The following is a 22,138-nucleotide window of genomic DNA, read 5'->3' as shown; positions in this document are numbered from 1 at the left end:
CAGTGTTGGAACATAGTTGATAAGCAACCTATACAAACAACATAGGGGGGTCATTCCGAAGTTGATCGCTATTTGCTGTCGGTCGCAGCGCGGCTATCAGGCAAAAAAGCGGCACTACTGCGCATGCGTATGGGCCGCCGTGCATACACGCCAAGTACTTTCACACAAAACTATGCAGTTTTACACAAGTTCGAGCGACTCATTTCAGTTGCACGGCTGATTGGGGAGTGATTGACTGGAAAGGAGCGTTTCTGGGAGGCAACTGAGCGTTTTCCGGGAGTGTGCTAAAAAACGCAGGCGTGTCAGGTAAAAACGCAGGCGTGCCTGGGGAAACGGGGGAGTGGCTGGCCGAACGCAGGGTGTGTTTGTGACGTCAAAGCAGGAACTAAACTGACTGAGGTGATCGCAAGGTAGGAGTCTGGAGCTGCTCAGAAACAGCATGACATTTTTTCTGTGCAGTTCTGCTAATCTTTCGTTCGCTATTCTGCTAAGCTAAGATACACTCCCAGAGGGCGGCGGCTTAGCGTGTGCAATGCAGCTAGCGAGCGAACAACTTGGAATGAGGGCCATAGAGTGCACTAGTGAACATGGAATAACAAACAATTCTACCTTCATACTGTACACAGAAACCTCTACGGAAATCTTGTATCACCAAAACTCTTGTAAACAGATAAATATAATAAACCTTAAGCGCTGTTATCTATCCTAATCAGATAGTGCCATAAGAGACTATAAAACAATATATACTATGTTAATTATACCCCTTTCACACCAGCCTATTTTCCCGGGATGATCCCGGCAACAACCCGGGTGTAGCGCTGGTGTGAAAGGGTACCGGGACAGAATCCCGGGAACCATGCCCCCTGCATTTCAACCCTGCTATCTTCCAGGGTTGGTCCCGAGATCCTCCCGGGAACCTGGTCAGTGTGAACGGGAGCCGGGTCAATGTGGCCCGGCTCCCGTTTACTCTCTATGTAGCAGGCGGCGCTTGGAGATCATGTGATCTATTGCGCCGCCCCCGCCGCGTCACCGCTGACGTCAGCAACCCGGCAATATGCCGGGCTGCTGACTGCGGTATGCAAGGGGTCTTACCCGGTAATGTCCCTGCATGATCCAGGGACCATATTCCCGGGTAAGACCCTGCATTTCTGGTGTGAAAGGGGTATTAGAGAGACAGCGCTTGGGGTGAAGAGCATACCAATTGGGCCAAATAGAGGTACTGATCTGGGGTCCTAAATACATAAATGCTGATCTGCCTAATAGCAGGGACCTGTCGGGTGCCCTCCTTCAACAAAGGTAATATATCTGGTGTTAACAGGCGGTACTCACAGACTTTTCACTCACGGAGAAGACAGCCAGCAGGGTGAGGACGGCCAGCAGGGTGAGGACGGCCAGCAGGGTGAGGACGAAGCAGGGTGAGGACGGCCAGCAGGGTGAGGACGGCCAGCAGGGTGAGGACGGAGCAGGGTGAGGACTGCCAGCAGGGTGAGGACAGCCAGCAGGGTGAGGACGGAGCAGGGTGAGGACAGCCAGCAGGGTGAGGACGGAGGGAGCTGCTGTGGCTGACCATGCACACCCAGCAGCTCCCTCTCAGACATTCTCTGTTGTTCTGCAGTGGGAAGCTCCGCGGTCGCGATTGCGATCGCGCCTTTTGCTGAGATGGAGACACAGCAGTCTCCGTCTCAAAAATAAGGGGGAGAGGTCGACCTACGGCGGCCCCCTTTGTTTCCGCTCACATAAGCTAATAAGCTCCCCTTGAAATAAAGAGTCTGACACGTTTCCTTTGGATCGAATTACTGGCCACAGTTTATTTCCATTACCTTACATGTTACCTTACAAGGTTGCGGGGCACGGATAGAAGTGGTGGGCAAGGCGCCCCTGGGTCCCTGACCCCTCCCGATTTCCTGGGGGCGTGCCCTGCCTACCCTGTAGGCACCGCGGCAACGCCCCTGGGGAACCAGCCCTCCTGGCGCATATCACGCTCACCTGGCGCGCAGCTCCCTGGCCCAACCGTCCAAAGCTGGAGCCGAGCATGCGCCCGTTCACCGAGGGTGAATCTGCCAACCTCGGCTGGCTCCCCCCGTTCGCCATGCCTTGCGCACCGCTTCTTCCCGCCGCCCGCTGACTGTGACATACGTATTCCTTAATTTTCCTTAACACATTAAACATACGACCGTATTATAACTTGCAACGATTTATACGATAAAACTCTGAACTGTAAGTATATGTACCTATATACACCTTTTCTAAATGGGTGGGTGGGTGGGTCACTCTCTGTGCTCCCCTCTCAGTGGCCGCCTCCTCCCCCCCGCCTTCCTATTTAACCCGCCCGCTATCCGGCCGGCCCCCTCGCCTTCTACAGGCTACCAGCGCCTGTAGGTGTGAAAGAGGGGACGGGCACACCTGCCCGCCCCTCCTTTCCATTGTGCCGCTGGCCCGCGGGCCACCTGCCGCCCCTCCCCCTTACCCCTCTCCGGCGCCATCACGGGCTCGGCGCCTTTGTTACCATAAGGGGGAGAGGTCGACCTACGGCGGCCCCCTTTGTTTCCGCTCACATAAGCTAATAAGCTCCCCTTGAAATAAAGAGTCTGACACGTTTCCTTTGGATCGAATTACTGGCCACAGTTTATTTCCATTACCTTACATGTTACCTTACAAGGTTGCGGGGCACGGATAGAAGTGGTGGGCAAGGCGCCCCTGGGTCCCTGACCCCTCCCGATTTCCTGGGGGCGTGCCCTGCCTACCCTGTAGGCACCGCGGCAACGCCCCTGGGGAACCAGCCCTCCTGGCGCATATCACGCTCACCTGGCGCGCAGCTCCCTGGCCCAACCGTCCAAAGCTGGAGCCGAGCATGCGCCCGTTCACCGAGGGTGAATCTGCCAACCTCGGCTGGCTCCCCCCGTTCGCCATGCCTTGCGCACCGCTTCTTCCCGCCACACGAGGATCTCGGCTGCCCCCCTCCCCCGAGACCCGAAGCCCCCACCCTGCAACCAGCTACTGACCCCCGGCCTCCAGTGCTTCCTGAAGCGCGTTATTGAAAAGGTCAATCCCAATGTCCGACAAATGGACCCCGTCGCTCCTATACATGCCCCCGATCTTTTGACTGATGTCCTTATGCCGTATGACCTGTCCCCCTAGTGCGGCCACGCATTTGCCCACGGCCGCGTTGACCCTTTTCCTAGCCCTCTCCACTCCTGCCCCTTTCCGAGCTCCGCGCCAAGCTAGCCTGGGAATGATGTTAGACCATATTAGCTCTACGCCCGGCCATCGCTCGCTTACCCATGCTAGATCGTCCCGTATTGTCCTGATTAAGTCTAGGGATTTCATGTCGCCCAAATCGTTGCCCCCCAGGTGTAATACTATGGTATCGGGGCTGCTTGTCGCCTCTTCCCCGGATAACAGGGTGCCCCTCAAGCCGTGCCACCTCATCCCTCTCTGCCCAAACCAGCATACCTTCCCCTCTTTCTCCGCTAGCCCCAACTGCTTTCCATACGGCCTCCCGGCGGCCCGTGCTGCCGCCCAGTGAACGTATGAGTGACCGACGATCCATATCCGCCTCGCCTCCTTTTTTCTTGCGGATGGGGCTGTGTGGGAGAGGGGGGGACATGATCGTTAGATGTTTTCTGTTTCGTCGTTGAGGGGTCTAATGTAGCGCCTGTAGCTGTTGGACCCCCACCTGCCTAATGCTTTGATCTCTTCGATCGCGCACCCTTCGTTAGCGGCTGACGTGGCCGCCCCTATTCTAAACGAGTGTGTCCCGAATCTCTCTGCCTGCCAGCCAAGTGCTCCTACACATTTCTTCAACACTGCTGCAAACTGGTACCTAGTGAGCGCCGCCCCGTCCTTGTGTACCAGAAAATTCCCTCCTCCTGCCGGCCTTGTTATCCTAAATGCTTCGACCGCCCTTACCGGGCAGACCGCAGCGTCGTCGTGCCTGCGCAGCTGCACCCATTTTCCCTTTCCGTTCTGGTCTGTCTTTGATCTGCGTATTTTACACAGTACTGTGTCCTCCGCTACGGTAACGCTACTGCACTGCAGCCCTGTTTCCCTTGCTGTTTTGGACTGCGCTACCAACTCGCTAACCCTGAATGCCCCCCTAAAAGCCATAATAAAAGCCGTTGTAAACAACCTTGCCTCACTCTGGTCGCGGCAGACGCTTGGGACCGCTTCTATCAGTTTCCTCAGCCTCTCGATTGTGATTGGTTCCCTAGCGTCTGGTTTCTTAACCTCCGCCCTTGCCCAGCCCTTCATTATCGTGCGTACTACGAAACTCTTCGTCTCGTCCCTTTCGCCTGCCAGTTTCTGGAAAAAGGATACCCCTGCTAGTATCGTGTTTGCTCCTGCCCTGGACGTCTGCTCCCTTCTGAGTTTGTCCAAGAACGCCAACACTTGTTGCTGCGGAGGCTTGGCTTCCATCTCCCCCTCCCCCTGGAACTGCCGCCATCTTCTCCATGCGGCCTTGTAGGCCTTCCAGGTTTTTGGCGCCAGGGATCGCTCCACCAATTTATCTAGTTCTGATCGACTATCTGCCAGAGATAGGAGGGGCATGTTAAACCTACTTCGCTTGCTCCTGGCGCTGCGGTCCTAAAAACTTCCCATTTCTGCCTGGACAATGCGTCCGCTATTACGTTCTTCTCCCCTGGCACGTGTCTAGCTCTGAATGTTATGTTGTGGTGCAAACAAACTGCCACCAACCTCCTGAGCAACCTGACCACCGGCGGCGATGATGCCCGCTGGTTGTTCACGGCTTGCACCACCCCCATGTTGTCGCACCAGAATTGGATCTGCCTGTTTGCCAGCACTTTACCCCATATGTCGACTGCCACGACTATCGGGAACAACTCCAATGCCGCTAAGTTCTTGGTGATCCCTGCGGTCTCCCATTCTGGTGGCCATCGCTGGGCGCACCATTCGCCCTGCAAGTATGCCCCAAACCCCGTAGCTCCTGCTGCGTCTGTGAATAACTGCAGCGCCCGGTTTGGTGCTACTTCCTTGGGCCAGATTTGCACCCCGTTAAACTGAAAGAGGAACTCCTCCCACACCCGCAGGTCCTCCCTAAGCTCCCTGGTGATGCGTATGAAGTGGTGCTTTGATGCCCTGCCTGCTGTGGCTTGTTCCAGCCTCCTCTTGAAGATTCTGCCCATTGGAATCACCCTGCAAGCGAAATTCAGGCTCCCCAGCAAAGACTGCAACTGCCCCAGCGTGACCTTCTTGGCCTTTGCGCAGTCGCTCACTTCCCTGACCAACTTTACCACCTTCTCTGTTGGTAGTCTGCACTCCTGCCTAACCGTGTCAATTTCTATGCCCAAATAGGATATAACCTCCGTCGGGCCTTCGGTTTTCTCCGCCGCGATGGGTACGCTGAACTCTTCCAGCATACCCTGTAGCTCTCGTAAAAGGTGGCTACACTGCTCCGACTCTGGTGGGCCCGCCACCAAGAAATCGTCTAGATAATGCGCTATGGCCCTTGCCCCAGCGCGTTCCTGCAAACACCATTGCAGGAACGAACTAAATGCCTCGAAGAAAGCGCATGAAATGGCGCACCCCATTGGCAGGCATTTGTCCACGAAGAAAACCCCGTCAAAACTTAGACCCATCAACCTGAAGCTCTCTGGGTGCAATGGAAGCAGTCTGAAGGCCGACTCAATGTCTAGCTTTGCCATGAGAGCTCCTTTCCCTTGTGCTCTCACCATCTTGACCGCCTGGTCAAAGGATTGATACTGCACTGAACATTGCTCTTTGTCCAGTGCGTCGTTTACCGACCCTCCCTCGGGGTAAGACAGGTGCTGGATGAGCCTGAACTTCCCCGGTGCCTTCTTTGGGACCAGTCCCAAAGGTGACACTATCAAATCCTGTAATGGTGGGGCTGCAAATGGCCCCGCCATTCTGCCTAACTCTAGCTCCTTTGCGATCTTCTCCCGTACCACCCCCGGTTGCTCCTTGACGGATTTCAGGTTTCTTATTTTTTCTGTGGGCGGGACCTCTCTTATTATTGGTATCCTAAAGCCCTCCCTAAAACCGTCCCGCAGTAATTTGGCTTCCTGCTGCTTCGGATACCTGGCTAGCCACCCCAGGATCCTGCTTAAATTCACTGGGCTAAACGCTTTTCCCAGCCCCTGCTGCCGCGGGTAGTTTTCTTGGGTGATTTGCTCTCTTCTTATAGCAATCCTTTGCTGCATGACTTGCGTTGCAAAAGGAACATGCGTGCCTGAATTTGCACTGCGCGCGGGTGCACTGAGATTCATTAAACGCCCAGCATTTGAGGTCATGTTTCTGCGTGCCAGGCCTCCCTGCCCCGGCTGCTTGTGCCGGTGCCGCCTTCTCCGCTATACCGCTTGCTAATGCCTTGAGCCACGCGTCGAGGTCCCTAACTCCGAAGTCGATGGGCTTACCGCCCTCTGCCTTCGCTCTAAAACTCTCGTCGTACCTCAGCCAGACTGATCCCCCTTGTTCCTTGTACACAGAGTATATAAAATCTGTATATTTCAACATGCTCATCGCTACGTCGGGGTACGCTTCTATGTAACAGCCGGAGTAAGCGAACATTCCGCTCAGCCAGTTCTCAATAGTCTTGTAGCTATTGACTTGTGTACCCCCTTTCGGTTTTGCCTTTTCCTTGTCGCTCAAGCCCTTCTCTGTCAATGAACATATATCGACAAAACCCCCTTTTTCTATCTCCTTTCTGATTTGTTTTGGCAAGTGGCCTGCCACTGCGCTAAACTCGCAACCCACACTGGATCCTGTCTGCAAAAATTTCTTAGCCGTTTCCTGCTGCACCTGCCCCATCGGTTCCCTAACCGCATCTGTCCCCGGCGTAAGCCCCTTCCTTTTCTTACATGTCGCTCTAGCTAACTTTAGCTGCTCCCTCAACACTCTACATGATTCGTCCTCGTCTGAATCCGTTGCGCTATCCCCCTGCTCCCTCGCCTGACCTGCTCCGCCCTTACCGACCACCCCCGTGAACTTAACCATCATGTTACCAACATTCTGCGATATATCTGGGGACACCATAACATTACACAAACTGTTCATATCGACATTGGTCTCACCCGTCCCGTGTGAGGATTCCCTCGCTGGACCGTCCGCGCTGGTCGTCGCGCCGGATGCTGTCTTCGGTGTGGTGGCCACTTGGACCGTGTTGACTGCTGGGGCATCGCCGGCCGTAGCGTAGCCCATGACGCCCTCTCCGCGCTGGAATTCCGCGCCTCCTGGCCGCTGCGTGTATGCCCTCTGCCGTTCCTGTGGCGTGATGGTACCGTGGACCGCCGTATTGCTCCCGTGCGTTGATCTTGCTGGCGTGGCGAAGACTTGCAAGTTCCTGTGCACTGCCTCCCTGTCGCCTTGTCTTGTCGGTGTGCTGTGCTGGCTGCTGTGCTGCACTGATCGCAGCCCTCCTCCCGTCGACTGATAACGCTGTTCCTGCCTGTCTTCTCTCCTGCTGCAGCTGCACCCTCGACAGCCGTGCCGTGATGTGATGTATGCCTCCGGCGGTGATGCGTGTCGGCTGTAACCCCTGACCGGTGATGACCTGCGTGTTGTGAAATGCAGGCTGTGCCGATGACGAGGGCTGGGCGGTGGCGAATGGTAACGCGGTGGTCTCCGGCCGTAAGATGACTCCCTGCTTCCGTGCCCGTTGTGATGCCTCTCCTTGCTGTGACGGTGTCCGTTGTCATGCCTCCTCCTGTCCGGTTGCCCCGCCGCCGGAAGCTGTGACATCTCCTTGAACAGCTGGGTGGAAGCCTCCTGTACCCACGCATCACGGCCGCTTGATGATGTGCCGCCCTCTCCTTTCTCCCATCTACGGGCTGGGGTTTGCGGTTGTGTGGCGGGTGAAGTGGGATTGGCGCTGCTCAAAACTTTGCCCCAACCCTTCCGCCCCTCCCCCCCGGAGTCAGGTCCGTCTGACTCCGCTGCCGCGGGGATATCTTCGTAAATGGGCGGCAGGTCACTCACCCCGTATTGCTGCTCGCTGGCGATCGCTGCTGCCGGCTGCTTCTTCCTCTTCGCAGCCCTGGCTGCCGGATTGGAGCTGCTCTTCCTTCTCTTCGTCTCCTGCAGCTGTCCTCTTCCTTTCCTGCCGCCAGGGGGAGCTCCTGCATCATTCTCTCTGTGCTGCTGCTGACGTGCTCCTTCCCTCTCTGCAGGGTTAAAGTGCAACCCTGCGCTGTCCTCCGTCTCCTCCCTGAACCTGTGGGGTATGCTCCTTCTTCTGACCCCCCTCTCTGCTGGCCCATCCATGCTGCTTTCCTTTTTCTATTTCTGCAGGGGATGCAATGTGGCTTCTGCAGCTGCCCTGCGGTGCCGATCCTGCTGGTGGCCTTGTCCGCCGAAATGCAACCCTATTCTGGCCCCCACGCGCTGCACCCAGCCTCCGGAGCCGCCGCGCGACCGGAAGTGACCGGAAGTCGCTTCCGCAGCCTGTGCCCGACGTCTCTCCGTCCCCCCGCTGCTGCCTCTTCTCGTACCCGCCGAGCCGCACTCACCCGCGAGTGACCTTCTTCCTCCTGCTCGGCGGATGCTGGTGCCCTCCGTGGATCCTCTCCGCCGCCGTTCGTAGCACCGCCGCTGCTGCCGTCCGCTGGCTCGCTCTCCTCACTCTCTGTGCTCCCCTCTCAGTGGCCGCCTCCTCCCCCCCGCCTTCCTATTTAACCCGCCCGCTATCCGGCCGGCCCCCTCGCCTTCTACAGGCTACCAGCGCCTGTAGGTGTGAAAGAGGGGACGGGCACACCTGCCCGCCCCTCCTTTCCATTGTGCCGCTGGCCCGCGGGCCACCTGCCGCCCCTCCCCCTTACCCCTCTCCGGCGCCATCACGGGCTCGGCGCCTTTGTTACCACAAGTGGGGGATTCCCTGCGTGCGCCACTGATGGTGAAAGTGGGACTGGGGTCTCTGTGGCAGCACCGAGCACAGGGAACTTTTCTCCAAACAGTTCCCTGACCAGCGGCTCCCTCTTTACCTGTTGCAGGGGGGCGGGCTGCTGTATGTGCTGGGGTCCAGGCTGGAGGACGGGCTGCTCGCGAGAGGGCAGGGACGGCCGCATACAGAGTCAAGTGTAGAGATGATATCCTTGGTGCCCGCTCCTCCCCCCTACCCTTACAGAATCCTCTACTGCCCAATCACAGTGACAGGGGCGTGCTTTCAAATGGACTGAAAGCACGCCCCTGCCAAAGAGGCACTGCTATCAGTGCCGCTTATAGTGATTTTTTCAATGGCCTTTTTCTCCCTGATGCTTGGCCCCGCCCCCCTCTTCCGGCCCTGTCACACAGACAGCGGGAGGCACCCCAGAGGGGTGCCTCTGAAATGCTTTTAAAACGGTTTTTCACAGGAGAGAAATAATGAAAATAATATAAAGGGTAAAGCAGATACTTATGACACAGAATATGTGTCATAAGTATCTTCTTTATATTATTTTAATCATTTTGACAGGGGAGGCACTGCCTCCCCTGCCTCCCCTGACTGCACGTCCCTGGACAGGAGCACATCAGTTAGTGCTTTATTTCTCTCCATACTTTGATAAATACACCCCTAAATATCATTATTTGACTTTTAAAAACATCTTAAATGTAACTTTTGTTACTGTATAATCTACTAAAAAGTGTTTAAAACCCCTCTAACAATAATTAATAATTACTGTATAAAAAATATTTGAAATGATGGGATAGCTGCCCAAGAAAATAAGTCGTGTTTAAAAAAGTGTTTGCTGGTTACATTTCTGCTGATAATATACTGTAGTACTAATGTACACTAAAGATAAGCAAATTCCTAAATGGCAATATGTGTGTATACAATGCAATTTTCATTGCACAGTTATAGATTGATAGTTTCAATACGAGACCATACCTCCCAACTGTCCCGATTTTCACAGGACAGTCCCGTTTTATTTGGGACTTTTTCGCAGTCCCACCCACAGGCCGCAGTGTCCCGCGGTGTGGGGGGGGGGGGGGGGCGCAGTTGGGAGGCTCTGTCATGCGCACAGTGTCTATTCACGGGAAACTGAGGGAGAAGGGGCATGCCAGCAGCTCACAGAGCACTGGGCATGCCACCTCAGTGATAAAAGTGGGGGCATGGCTCACGAATGCGGCACTCCTGTGGAGCCATGCCCCCTTTGCTGAGGTTATGCCCCTTCTCCCGGGCGCGGAGCGGGAAAGGTCCCTCTTTCTTCAGACTTAAAGTTGGGAGGTATGTGAGACATATGTTAATGTAGGTGATTATTTCTAAGGGGTATATAGGTCTTAATTCAGACCTGATCTCAAAAACAAAATCTTTCTCTAAAACCATGTGCACTGCAGGTGGGGTAGATGTAACTTGTGCAGAGAGAGTTAGATTTGGGTGGGTTAATTTGTTTCTGTGCAGGGTAGATACTGGCTGCTTTATTTTTGCACTGCAATTTAGATTTCAGTTTGAACACACCTCACCCAAATCTAACTCTCTCTGCACGTTACATCTGCCCCCCCTGCACTGCACATGGATTTACCCATTACAGAAAAAGTTTGCTACTGTGATCCGGTCTGAATTAGGCCCATAGTCAGGTAATGTCCATTTATAATTAATACAGTTACAATCCCCAAGGTGGGTTCAGTGTTTTTCAGAAACATGGTGACACTGGAACAGGTCATGAAAATTATCACAGCCTGACTGTAATTAGTGAACAGTATTCATAGAGTTCACAGCATAGCACAGAGCACCGCTATTTCGACTTTGTGATAAAGCGGGTAATTCAGAGCATACTTGCCTTCTCTCCCGGAATGGTTGGGAGGCTCCCAAAAATCGGGTGGTGCTCCCGGCCCCCCGGAAGAGTGGGCAAGTCTCCCGACCGAGCGCCTACCACCCGCAACCCCCCCCCCCCCGCATCTCATAGCAAACCCCCGGTGGCGCAGTTCAAAGTGGGCGGTCTGGTGGTATCCCAGCCCCGCCCCCTGCCTTGCAATGACAATATTATCAGCATTGCTAGACAGGGGGCGAGGCCATGATGACATAATCATGTGACCACGCCCACAGTCCCGCCCCTCAATGTCATCCTCCATCATCGCCACGCCTCTGCTGCTCCGACCTGGCTGCCTCCTCCCGGAGGGGGCAGCCAGATTGTCGATAAGTATGATTCAGAGGTGGAAGCAAGTAAAACATTGGATGCAAACGCCTGATATTTTACTTCTGTGCATGTGTCCTGATGGATACCTACAGAGGATACAGATTAGAATTGCATAGAGAGCCATGTAATTTCAAAGTGCATTCCGAGGCAGTGACTGTGAGTGGGGGGAGGGTGGCTATTGCTAGTGGGTGCATGAGTGTCGGCACTGCATCAAAAGATGCAGTTCCACTGGCACCAGAAGATATTTACCATCAGACATTGGGGGGGATTCAGAGTTTATCACAGCAACAAATTTGTTGGCAGTTGGGCAAAGCCATGTGCACTGCAGGGGGGTGGAGGGGTGGGGGGCAGATATAACATGTGCAGATATAACATGTGCAGATAGAGTTAGATTTTGGTGGGTATATTGTTTCTGTGCAGGGTAAATACTGGCTGCTTTATTTTTACACTGCAATTTAAATTTAAGTTTGAACACACCCCACCCAAATCTAACTCTCTCTGCACATGTTATATCTGCCCCACCTGCAGTGCACATGGTTTTGCCCATCTGCTAGCAAATTTACTTCTGCGATCAACTCAGAATTAGGCGCTTTGTGAGTAATCCTAGGGTTGCTCTACTGTCAGATGGTGCTGCCAATGTCTGATCAATGGTGCGTCTTTGTGCGCACACCGGCAGATCTGTCACAGCATTACCATCGGATGTAATGAAGTCCGAATTGGCCGCAAGTGCAGGGCTCCCTTCCAAACATTTATAAGACATGGTTTTGATAATGGAATCCAGATGGACAGAATCCAAGTGGACCCCAGTAAGTGTTTAACCCCAACACGATGCCTAACCATAACCTCCCCCTCCGCAGCCTAACCCTAAAGGTGGGTACACACTGGTAGATATATCTGCAGATAAATGGATCTGTAGATATATCTGTAGCCGCATCGGGCAGTGTGTTGTGCATACACACTGCCTGACTCTCGTGACTGATGCCACAAAGTGGGTGGGCATTTACATGTGCCCGTCCAGTTGAGCCGTCAATCACCATCATCTGCTGCAGAAAATATACGGTCGGCAGAGACCCTGTACACACATTCCGATGCACCAATACAGTATATGTGTAGATGTATTGGTTATTGTGTGTGTTACTGGGACGATGTGATATGTCTGTAAATGACGCCGTTCACAGACATATCTTTGGTACACGCGGGCCGACGGGCCCACGATATATTGGCTGTTCAATAGAATGGCCGACCTATTGGCTAGTGCGTACGCACCTTAATTGTCCTCTCCTGCAGCCTAAACCTAACCGCCCCCCTAGTGTCTCGGCATAAAACTAACCCCATACTTACCAGCGGGACCTGTTGGGATTCTATATGTCGGGATTCTGTTGTTGGTCTTCTGATCTGCAGGGATCCTGACTGCAGCCCTTTGATACCCCTGTTGATGTGATTATTCCCAGCTTATAAAACATTTTGTTGCATTTTAGTCTGAAACTATAGCTATTAGATCATTGTTAGAATGTAGCTTTACTTAGCTGCAGGGTTAGTAGTGATATATACTGTAGGAAGAATGTATCTTTTTCTCTCCCATGGTAGTTCAGTCAATTGTTTGTACATAATTCATGGAGAAGTGAGCCAGTGGGGAAGTTGCCCATGGCAACCAATCAGCTGCTCTGTGTAATTGTATAGTTTGCAAATTATAAATGTTACTTCAGTGCTGATTGGCTGCCATGGGCAACTTCTCCACTGGCTCACTACTCCACAATTTCCACTGCTTCATCAGACCCCTGTGTTACTACTTGTAACCTGGCAAGAGCAGGGCCTTCTTTCTTCATGCGCCTTTCCTTTTCTTACTTACACTATCTTATACTCCATTCTCCCTTTGATGGCACCTAACCCCGGGTTTTCCATACCTGTCCTATATTGTCTTGAACTGTACGTGCTGTTTTCTTGTTTGCTCATTTGATTATGTACTGTGTAATTGGCACTGCAGATCCCTTGTGGCACCATATAAATAAAGGATGATGATGATGATGATAATAATAATACTACCGCAGGGTCTGCAGCTGTCGGCAATCTTGAACTACTAAACACAGTAATCCCTCCTCCTTATATCCTGGGGATCCTTAATATTTGCAGGGACCTCCCCAAAATGGTTGCTTTGGGGAGATATTCGGCAAATATTCTTTCATATACCCCTATGTTACTTTCCATGTTTAGATCTTAATCCTGTATGTATTCTATTGCAGTATCAGCACCCCACCCCCAGGTGATTTACTGTAAATAATGGTGACATAATGTATATGTTACATCCGCATGCTCTTATAGGGAGAACTACATTATGTAACCCGAGCCTCTTCCCTTTCCAGTGTCATTTTATAAATCTTGTACATTGGACTGCAGAGGTTTATGTTACAGATCCCTGGATTGCTCTCACACAGCATACAGTACATTAATCTTGTGTATTCTCCACACTCCGTAGCCTTGTACAGTACTCAGTGGCAACGCCTCCTGTATATGACCTAGGGATCTGAGATTACCATGGAGCTGGGAGCATTGGGGACTCTGATTCTGGCAGTCTGTGGAAGCCTCATGCTATACTTCTTCACATGGAGGAGGAAACTGAGGAGGAAAAACATGCCCCCGGGACCGCCCCCACTGCCTGTACTGGGGAGTATGCTGTATGTGAGCACAAAAGAAATGCCCCAGTCTTTGATGAAGGTGAGTGAGTGCATTTTGGACATTAAAAAAACAAGTACAATGGCTTTATGGGGGGAGATGTACTAAGACGTGATAAAAGTGTAATTGCCCATGGCAACCAATCAGCTGCTCTGCATACTTTTACAGTATGCAAATTATAAATGTTGGATCAATGCTGATTGGTTGCCATGGGCAACTACTCCACTGGCTCACTTCTCCACTCTTTTCGCTACTTAGTACATCTCCCCCTCTGTGTCCTAAACTAGTTACTATGCACTCCACATTCTCAGGCAGCTCTCTTAAATCCCCCATTGTATACATTTCTACTTGGAAAATAGGAAATTGCTCAAGACCAGTAAGTACAAACAGTTATGGGCCCTACACACTTGGCGATGTTAGCGATTTTATCGACCAACGATACTATTGATGATCGATTTTTTTTTTTCCCCAACGATTTTTGCCTACAGACTGGATGATATCGATGGGCAATTTGGACGATATGAGAGTACATACTGTACATCACTATTGTCCAAAATGACTTGCATGTATAAACGAGGCTAGATCAACGATGAACAGTTGTGGGTCCGCGCATCTTTCATCATTGATACATACGCACGGACCGATATGAATGATTTATCGTTCATTTTTGAATGATATCGTTCATATCGATCATCGATATCGCCAAGGGTGTAGGGCCCTTAAGATAAATTGTATAAAGAAAAGAATTCATAGTTTGTTGCACTTCGTCCTCAGTGATACTGTAACAAGTTATGTTTGAATATATTCTCATAAAAACAAATACAAAACAAACAATCCATGCACTATAATAGTATCTTATGGAAATAATAGTAGCACCAGTAGTGAATCTAGGAAACAGACATAAAAAGTGGGATAGGACGATGCTCATAGCAATTGATTTACTATCTGTCAGATTTACAAAACCGCTCATGGGCTGGGATGTAATGAGGCCCAAGTTCAGCGCCCGTGCTGGATGCCGGCCGAAGTCGCACTTTTTTTTTAAAGGGGCAATCCTATACAAGACTAAACCATACCTTGTACATGATTACCCCTTTAAAAAAAAAACATCCGCGTTTGGCCGGCATCTCGCAAGGCTGACAGATTTGGACTTCATTACATCCCGGCTCTGATTGGCAGAATTGGCCAGTGAATTTTGAAGGAAAATAGTAATCAATGCTGATTTAGCAATAAATACTATTGCCCTTTGAAATCCATTGGTAAACCTGGTGGATAGTAAATTGAGGGGCAGATGCATTAAGTCTGGAGAAGTGATAAAAGCAGTGATAAGTGCAAGGTAATAAGCCAATCAGCTCCAATATGTAAATTGACAGAAGATGATTGGCGGGTGCAATATCACCTTCCGCTTATCACTGCTTTATCACTTCTCCAGGCTTAATACATCTGCCCCTGAGTGTGGTATGATTAGACTGTTGGCATGGCCATATTAATATTGAGATGCAACATGTCGACATGCCTAGTATTAGACATTGACCATATTGACATTTACCATGTCAACACTGAGGAAATGTCAACATAGTGGGCCAGATTCAAATACCCCCCCCCCCCCCTCCCCCGCCCACAATCGTGCCATCTGGCAGTATTCTAATGTTGCTGATGACCAGCACGCAAAGTTAATTTCAGCTCGCTACTCCCGGGTCTTTTCACGATCACGCCCATCACTTTAGTCAGGTTTAGGTGCTTTGCATGCCTATACCCGAGTGCATTGGGCACGATAACTGGGATAACGGAGGTGCAATAAGATTTGAACTCCCCCCATTGTACATAGTGGCCTAGCAATGACATACCAGCTCCTGCAGGCCTCAAGTATCTTCTCTCGCCAGCCCTGGCTGCTGGTACATCTTGTGATTAGTCCAAATTTGCATATGTATGCAATTGCAATTTTATTATGAACACATTTTATTTTATTTTTTTACAAAAATGTGTTCAGACTCAGATCCAGCCCCTCTGTATCTAAAGCAGAACTTTAAATATGGATTCCTCATTTTAAGAGCCATTATGCCTTTCACATGGATCTGGTTTGGTTAAATGTGCGCCCTTTTACAGATCATCCCTTTTGATAATGGACACACATGAATTACACTGATACAAATGTATGCAGGTTAACCACAAACAGGACTGCAATAAAGGGGGGACAACCAGTACTCCAGTACTGGGCCCAGGCAGCTGAGGGGCCCTGCTGATGGCAGAGTTTATTATTATTATTATTATTATTATTATTATTATTACTAAAAGTTATTTATATAGCACACACATATTCGACAGCGCTTTTCAGAGACAATATTTAGCCATTCACATCAGTCCCTGCCTCAGTGGAGCCTACAATCTATATTCCTTATCACATGCACACACATTCACACTAGGGTTAATTTTGTTGGGAGACAATTAACCTACCAGTATATTTTTCTTACGTCCTAGAGGATGCTGGGGACTCCGTAAGGACCATGGGGTATAGACGGGCTCCGCAGGAGACATGGGCACTATAAAGAACTTTTAGTATGGGTGTGCACTGGCTCCTCCTTCTGTGCCCCTCCTCCAGACCTCAGTTAGTTGGATTGTTTGCCCAGAGGAGAATGGGGGCACTACAGGGGAGCTCTACTGAGTTTCTCTCATAAAAGAATTTTGTTAGGTTTTTTATTTTCAGGGAGCACTGCTGGCAACAGGCTCCCTGCATCGTGGGACTGAGGGGAGAGAAGCAGACCTATTTAAGTGATAGGCTCTGCTTCTTAGGCTACTGGACACCATTAGCTCCAGGGGGATCGGAACGCAGGTCTCTCCTCGTCGTTCGTCCCAGAGCCGCGCCGCCGTCCTCCTCGCAGAGCCGGAAGATAGAAGCCGGGTGAGTATAAGAAGAAAGAAGACTTCAAAGGCGGCAGAAGACTTCAGATCTTCCCTGAGGTAAGCTAACAGCGGTAACGCTGCACGCCATTGCTCCCACACATTACACACACTGACAGGCACTGATGGGTGCAGAGCGCAGGGGGGGCACCCTGGGCAGCAATATAAACCTCTGGACTGGCATTTTTAATATATGGGCTGCGGAGGCAGTAGATATATACATTCCCCGCCGTTATTTGTACATTTGAGCGGGACCGAAGCCCGCCGCTGAGGGGGCGGAGCTTGGTCTCACAGCACTAACCAGCGCCATTTTAACCACAGTGATCTGCAGAGAAGCTTGCTCCCCGGACTCTCCCCTGCTGAACGGTGATACAGGGCTGAAAAAGAGGGGGGGGGGGGGCACATGTAGGCGCAGTGAGTGTATATCACAGTTAATATATATAAAAGCGCTTTATCTGGGAATTGGTTCCAGTGTCAGTTGGCGCTGGGTGTGTGCTGGCATACTCTCTATCTGTCTCTCCAAAGGGCCTTGTTGGGGAACTGTCCCCTTATAGATATATACCTGTGTGTGTGTGTGGGGGGGGGGGGGTGTCGGTACTCATGTGTTGGCATGTCTGAAGCGGAAGGCTCATCCAAGGAGGAGGTGGAGCAGATGATTGTGTTGTCTCCGTCGGCAACGCCGACTCATGATTGGTATGATATGTGGAATATTTTAAATGCAAATGTGACCTTATTACATAAGAGAATGGAGAAAGCTGAGCCCAGGGAAACAGCAGGGAGTCAATCCACGGATTTGACTGGGTCACAGGGCCCGTCAGGGTCTCAAAAGCGTCTCCTATACCAAATAGCAGACACTGATACCGACACGGATTCTGACTCCAGTGTCGACTATGATGAGGCAAGGTTACACCCAAAGGTGGCCAAAAGTATTCATTATATGATTATGGGAATAAAAGATGTTTTGCATATCACAGATGAACCCTCTGTCCCTGACACAAGGGTGCGCATGTATAAGGAAAAGAAACCGGAGATAACTTTTCCTCCATCTCATGAACTGAACGAATTATTTGAAAAAGCTTGGGAAACTCCAGACAAAAAACTGCATATTCCCAAGAGGATCCTTATGGCGTATCCTTTCCCTGTAAAGGACAGGGTACGGTGGGAATCCTCGCTCAGGGTGGACAAGGCTTTAACGCGTCTGTCCAAGAAGGTGGCGCTACGGTCTCCAGACACCGGAGCCCTCAAGGATCCTGCGGATCGTAGACAGGAAACTCCCTTAAAATCTATATATACTAGAGATGAGCGGGTTCGGTTTCTCTGAATCCGAACCCGCACGAACTTCATGTTTTTTCCACGGGTCCGAGCAGACTCGGATCCTCCCGCCTTGCTCGGTTAACCCGAGCGCGCCCGAACGTCATCATGACGCTGTCGGATTCTCGCGAGACTCGGATTCTATATAAGGAGCCGCGCGTCGCCGCCATTTTCACACGTGCATTGAGATTAATAGGGAGAGGACGTGGCTGGCGTCCTCTCCATTTAGATTAGGGTTGAGAGAGAGAGAGAGAGATTGACCTGAGGCTGTGATACTGTAGAAGAGAGTGCAGAGTTTAGTGACTGACGACCACAGTGACCACCAGACAGTGCAGTTGTTTGTTTTATTTAATATATCCGTTCTCTGCCTGAAAAAAACGATACACACAGTGACTCAGTCACATACCATATCTGTGTGCACTGCTCAGCCCAGTGTGCTGCATCAATGTATATATATATCTGACTGTGCTCAGCTCACACAGCTTATAATTGTGGGGGAGACTGGGGAGCACTGCAGTGCCAGTTATAGGTTATAGCAGGAGCCAGGAGTACATAATATTATATTAAAATTAAACAGTGCACACTTTTGCTGCAGGAGTGCCACTGCCAGTGTGACTAGTGACCAGTGACCTGACCACCAGTATATATAATATTAGTAGTATACTATCTCTTTATCAACCAGTCTATATTAGCAGCAGACACAGTACAGTGCGGTAGTTCACGGCTGTGGCTACCTCTGTGTCGGCACTCGGCAGCCCGTCCATAATTGTATATACCACCTAACCGTGGTTTTTTTTTCTTTCTTTATAGTCATACTAGTTACGAGTATACTATCTCTTTATCAACCAGTCTATATTAGCAGCAGACACAGTACAGTGCGGTAGTTCACGGCTGTGGCTACCTCTGTGTCGGCACTCGGCAGCCCATCCATAATTGTATATACCACCTAACCGTGGTTTTTTTTTTCTTTCTTTATACATACATACTAGTTACGAGTATACTATCTCTTTATCAACCAGTCTATATATTAGCAGCAGACACAGTACAGTGCGGTAGTTCACGGCTGTGGCTACCTCTGTGTCGGCACTCGGCAGCCCGTCCATAATTGTATATACCACCTAACCGTGGTTTTTTTTTTCTTTCTTTATACATACATACTAGTTACGAGTATACTATCTCTTTATCAACCAGTCTATATTAGCAGCAGACACAGTACAGTGCGGTAGTTCACGGCTGTGGCTACCTCTGTGTCGGCACTCGGCAGCCCGTCCATAATTGTATATACCACCTAACCGTGTTTTTTTTTTCTTTCTTTATACATACATACTAGTTCCGAGTATACTATCTCTTTATCAACCAGTCTATATATTAGCAGCAGACACAGTACAGTGCGGTAGTTCACGGCTGTGGCTACCTCTGTGTCGGCACTCGGCAGCCCGTCCATAATTGTATATACCACCTAACCGTGGTTTTTTTTTCTTTCTTTATACATACATACTAGTTACGAGTATACTATCTCTTTATCAACCAGTCTATATTAGCAGCAGACACAGTACAGTGCGGTAGTTCACGGCTGTGGCTACCTCTGTGTCGGCACTCGGCAGCCCGTCCATAATTGTATATACCACCTAACCGTGGTTTTTTTTTCTTTCTTTATACATACATAGTTACATAGACATCTCTTTATCAACCAGTCTATATTAGCAGCAGACACAGTACAGTACGGTAGTTCACGGCTGTGGCTACCTCTGTGTCTGCACTCGGCAGGCAGTCCGTCCATAATTGTATACCACCTAACCGTGGTTTTTTTTTCTTTCTTCTTTATACATACATAGTTACATAGACATCTCTTTATCAACCAGTCTATATTAGCAGCAGACACAGTACAGTACGGTAGTTCACGGCTGTGGCTACCTCTGTGTCTGCACTCGGCAGGCAGTCCATAATTGTATACTAGTATCCATCTCCATTGTTTACCTGAGGTGCCTTTTAGTTGTGCCTATTAAAATATGGAGAACAAAAATGTTGAGGTTCCAAAATTAGGGAAAGATCAAGATCCACTTCCACCTCGTGCTGAAGCTGCTGCCACTAGTCATGGCCGAGACGATGAAATGCCAGCAACGCCGATGCCCAATGTCATAGTACAGAGCATGTCAAATCCAAAACACCAAATATCAGAAAAAAAAGGACTCCAAAACCTAAAATAAAATTGTCGGAGGAGAAGCGTAAACTTGCCAATATGCCATTTACGACACGGAGTGGCAAGGAACGGCTGAGGCCCTGGCCTATGTTCATGGCTAGTGGTTCAGCTTCACATGAGGATGGAAGCACTCAGCCTCTCGCTAGAAAAATGAAAAGACTCAAGCTGGCAAAAGCAGCACAGCAAAGAACTGTGCATTCTTCGAAATCCCAAATCCACAAGGAGAGTCCAATTGTGTCGGTTGCGATGCCTGACCTTCCCAACACTGGACGTGAAGAGCATGCGCCTTCCACCATTTGCACGCCCCCTGCAAGTGCTGGAAGGAGCACCCGCAGTCCAGTTCCTGATAGTCAGATTGAAGATGTCAGTGTTGAAGTACACCAGGATGAGGAGGATATGGGTGTTGCTGGCGCTGGGGAGGAAATTGACCAGGAGGATTCTGATGGTGAGGTGGTTTGTTTAAGTCAGGCACCCGGGGAGACACCTGTTGTCCGTGGGAGGAATATGGCCGTTGACATGCCAGGGGAAAATACCAAAAAAATCAGCTCTTCGGTGTGGAGGTATTTCACCAGAAATGCGGACAACAGGTGTCAAGCCGTGTGTTCCCTTTGTCAAGCTGTAATAAGTAGGGGTAAGGACGTTAACCACCTCGGAACATCCTCCCTTATACGTCACCTGCAGCGCATTCATAATAAGTCAGTGACAAGTTCAAAAACTTTGGGTGACAGCGGAAGCAGTCCACTGACGAGTAAATCCCTTCCTCTTGTAACCAAGCTCACGCAAACCACCCCACCAACTCCCTCAGTGTCAATTTCCTCCTTCCCCAGGAATGCCAATAGTCCTGCAGGCCATGTCACTTGCAATTCTGACGAGTCCTCTCCTGCCTGGGATTCCTCCGATGCATCCTTGCGTGTAACGCCTACTGCTGCTGGCGCTGCTGTTGTTGCCGCTGGGAGTCGATGGTCATCCCAGAGGGGAAGTCGTAAGCCCACTTGTACTACTTCCAGTAAGCAATTGACTGTTCAACAGTCCTTTGCGAGGAAGATGAAATATCACAGCAGTCATCCTACTGCAAAGCGGATAACTGAGGCCTTGGCTTCCTGGGTGGTGAGAAACGTGGTTCCGGTATCCATCATTACTGCAGAGCCAACTAGAGACTTGTTGGAGGTACTGTGTCCCCGGTACCAAATACCATCTAGGTTCCATTTCTCTAGGCAGGCGATACCGAAAATGTACACAGACCTCAGAAAAAGAGTCACCAGTGTCCTAAAAAATGCAGCTGTACCCAATGTCCACTTAACCACGGACATGTGGACAAGTGGAGCAGGGCAGGGTCAGGACTATATGACTGTGACAGCCCACTGGGTAGATGTATGGACTCCCGCCGCAAGAACAGCAGCGGCGGCACCAGTAGCAGCATCTCGCAAACGCCAACTCTTTCCTAGGCAGGCTACGCTTTGTATCACCGGTTTCCAGAATACGCACACAGCTGAAAACCTCTTACGGCAACTGAGGAAGATCATCGCGGAATGGCTTACCCCAATTGGACTCTCCTGTGGATTTGTGGCATCGGACAACGCCAGCAATATTGTGTGTGCATTAAATATGGGCAAATTCCAGCACGTCCCATGTTTTGCACATACCTTGAATTTGGTGGTGCAGAATTTTTTAAAAAACGACAGGGGCGTGCAAGAGATGCTGTCGGTGGCCAGAAGAATTGCGGGACACTTTCGGCGTACAGGCACCACGTACAGAAGACTGGAGCACCACCAAAAACTACTGAACCTGCCCTGCCATCATCTGAAGCAAGAAGTGGTAACGAGGTGGAATTCAACCCTCTATATGCTTCAGAGGTTGGAGGAGCAGCAAAAGGCCATTCAAGCCTATACAATTGAGCACGATATAGTAGGTGGAATGCACCTGTCTCAAGCGCAGTGGAGAATGATTTCAACGTTGTGCAAGGTTCTGATGCCCT

At 50.5% G+C, this 22,138-nt stretch overlaps 1 protein-coding gene across 2 annotated transcripts in view; it reads left to right on the top strand.

Annotated features, from left to right (window-relative positions):
• LOC134949286 (cytochrome P450 2G1-like) overlaps positions 1-22,138 on the top strand; it is a 91,149-nt gene that overhangs the window by 4,063 nt on the left and 64,948 nt on the right. For both annotated transcript variants that reach the window (XM_063937785.1, XM_063937784.1), the window contains exon 2: positions 13,561-13,799. In XM_063937785.1, coding sequence (XP_063793855.1) covers positions 13,620-13,799 — 180 coding nt within the window. In that variant the 5' untranslated portion in view covers positions 13,561-13,619. The remainder of the gene's footprint in view (positions 1-13,560; positions 13,800-22,138) is intronic.

Source organism: Pseudophryne corroboree, chromosome 8 (assembly GCF_028390025.1).
Source record: "Pseudophryne corroboree isolate aPseCor3 chromosome 8, aPseCor3.hap2, whole genome shotgun sequence".
Classification (NCBI taxonomy): domain Eukaryota; kingdom Metazoa; phylum Chordata; class Amphibia; order Anura; family Myobatrachidae; genus Pseudophryne; species Pseudophryne corroboree.
Note: the sequence above shows the minus strand (reverse complement) of the source record. Positions and strands in the feature narration are given on the sequence as shown.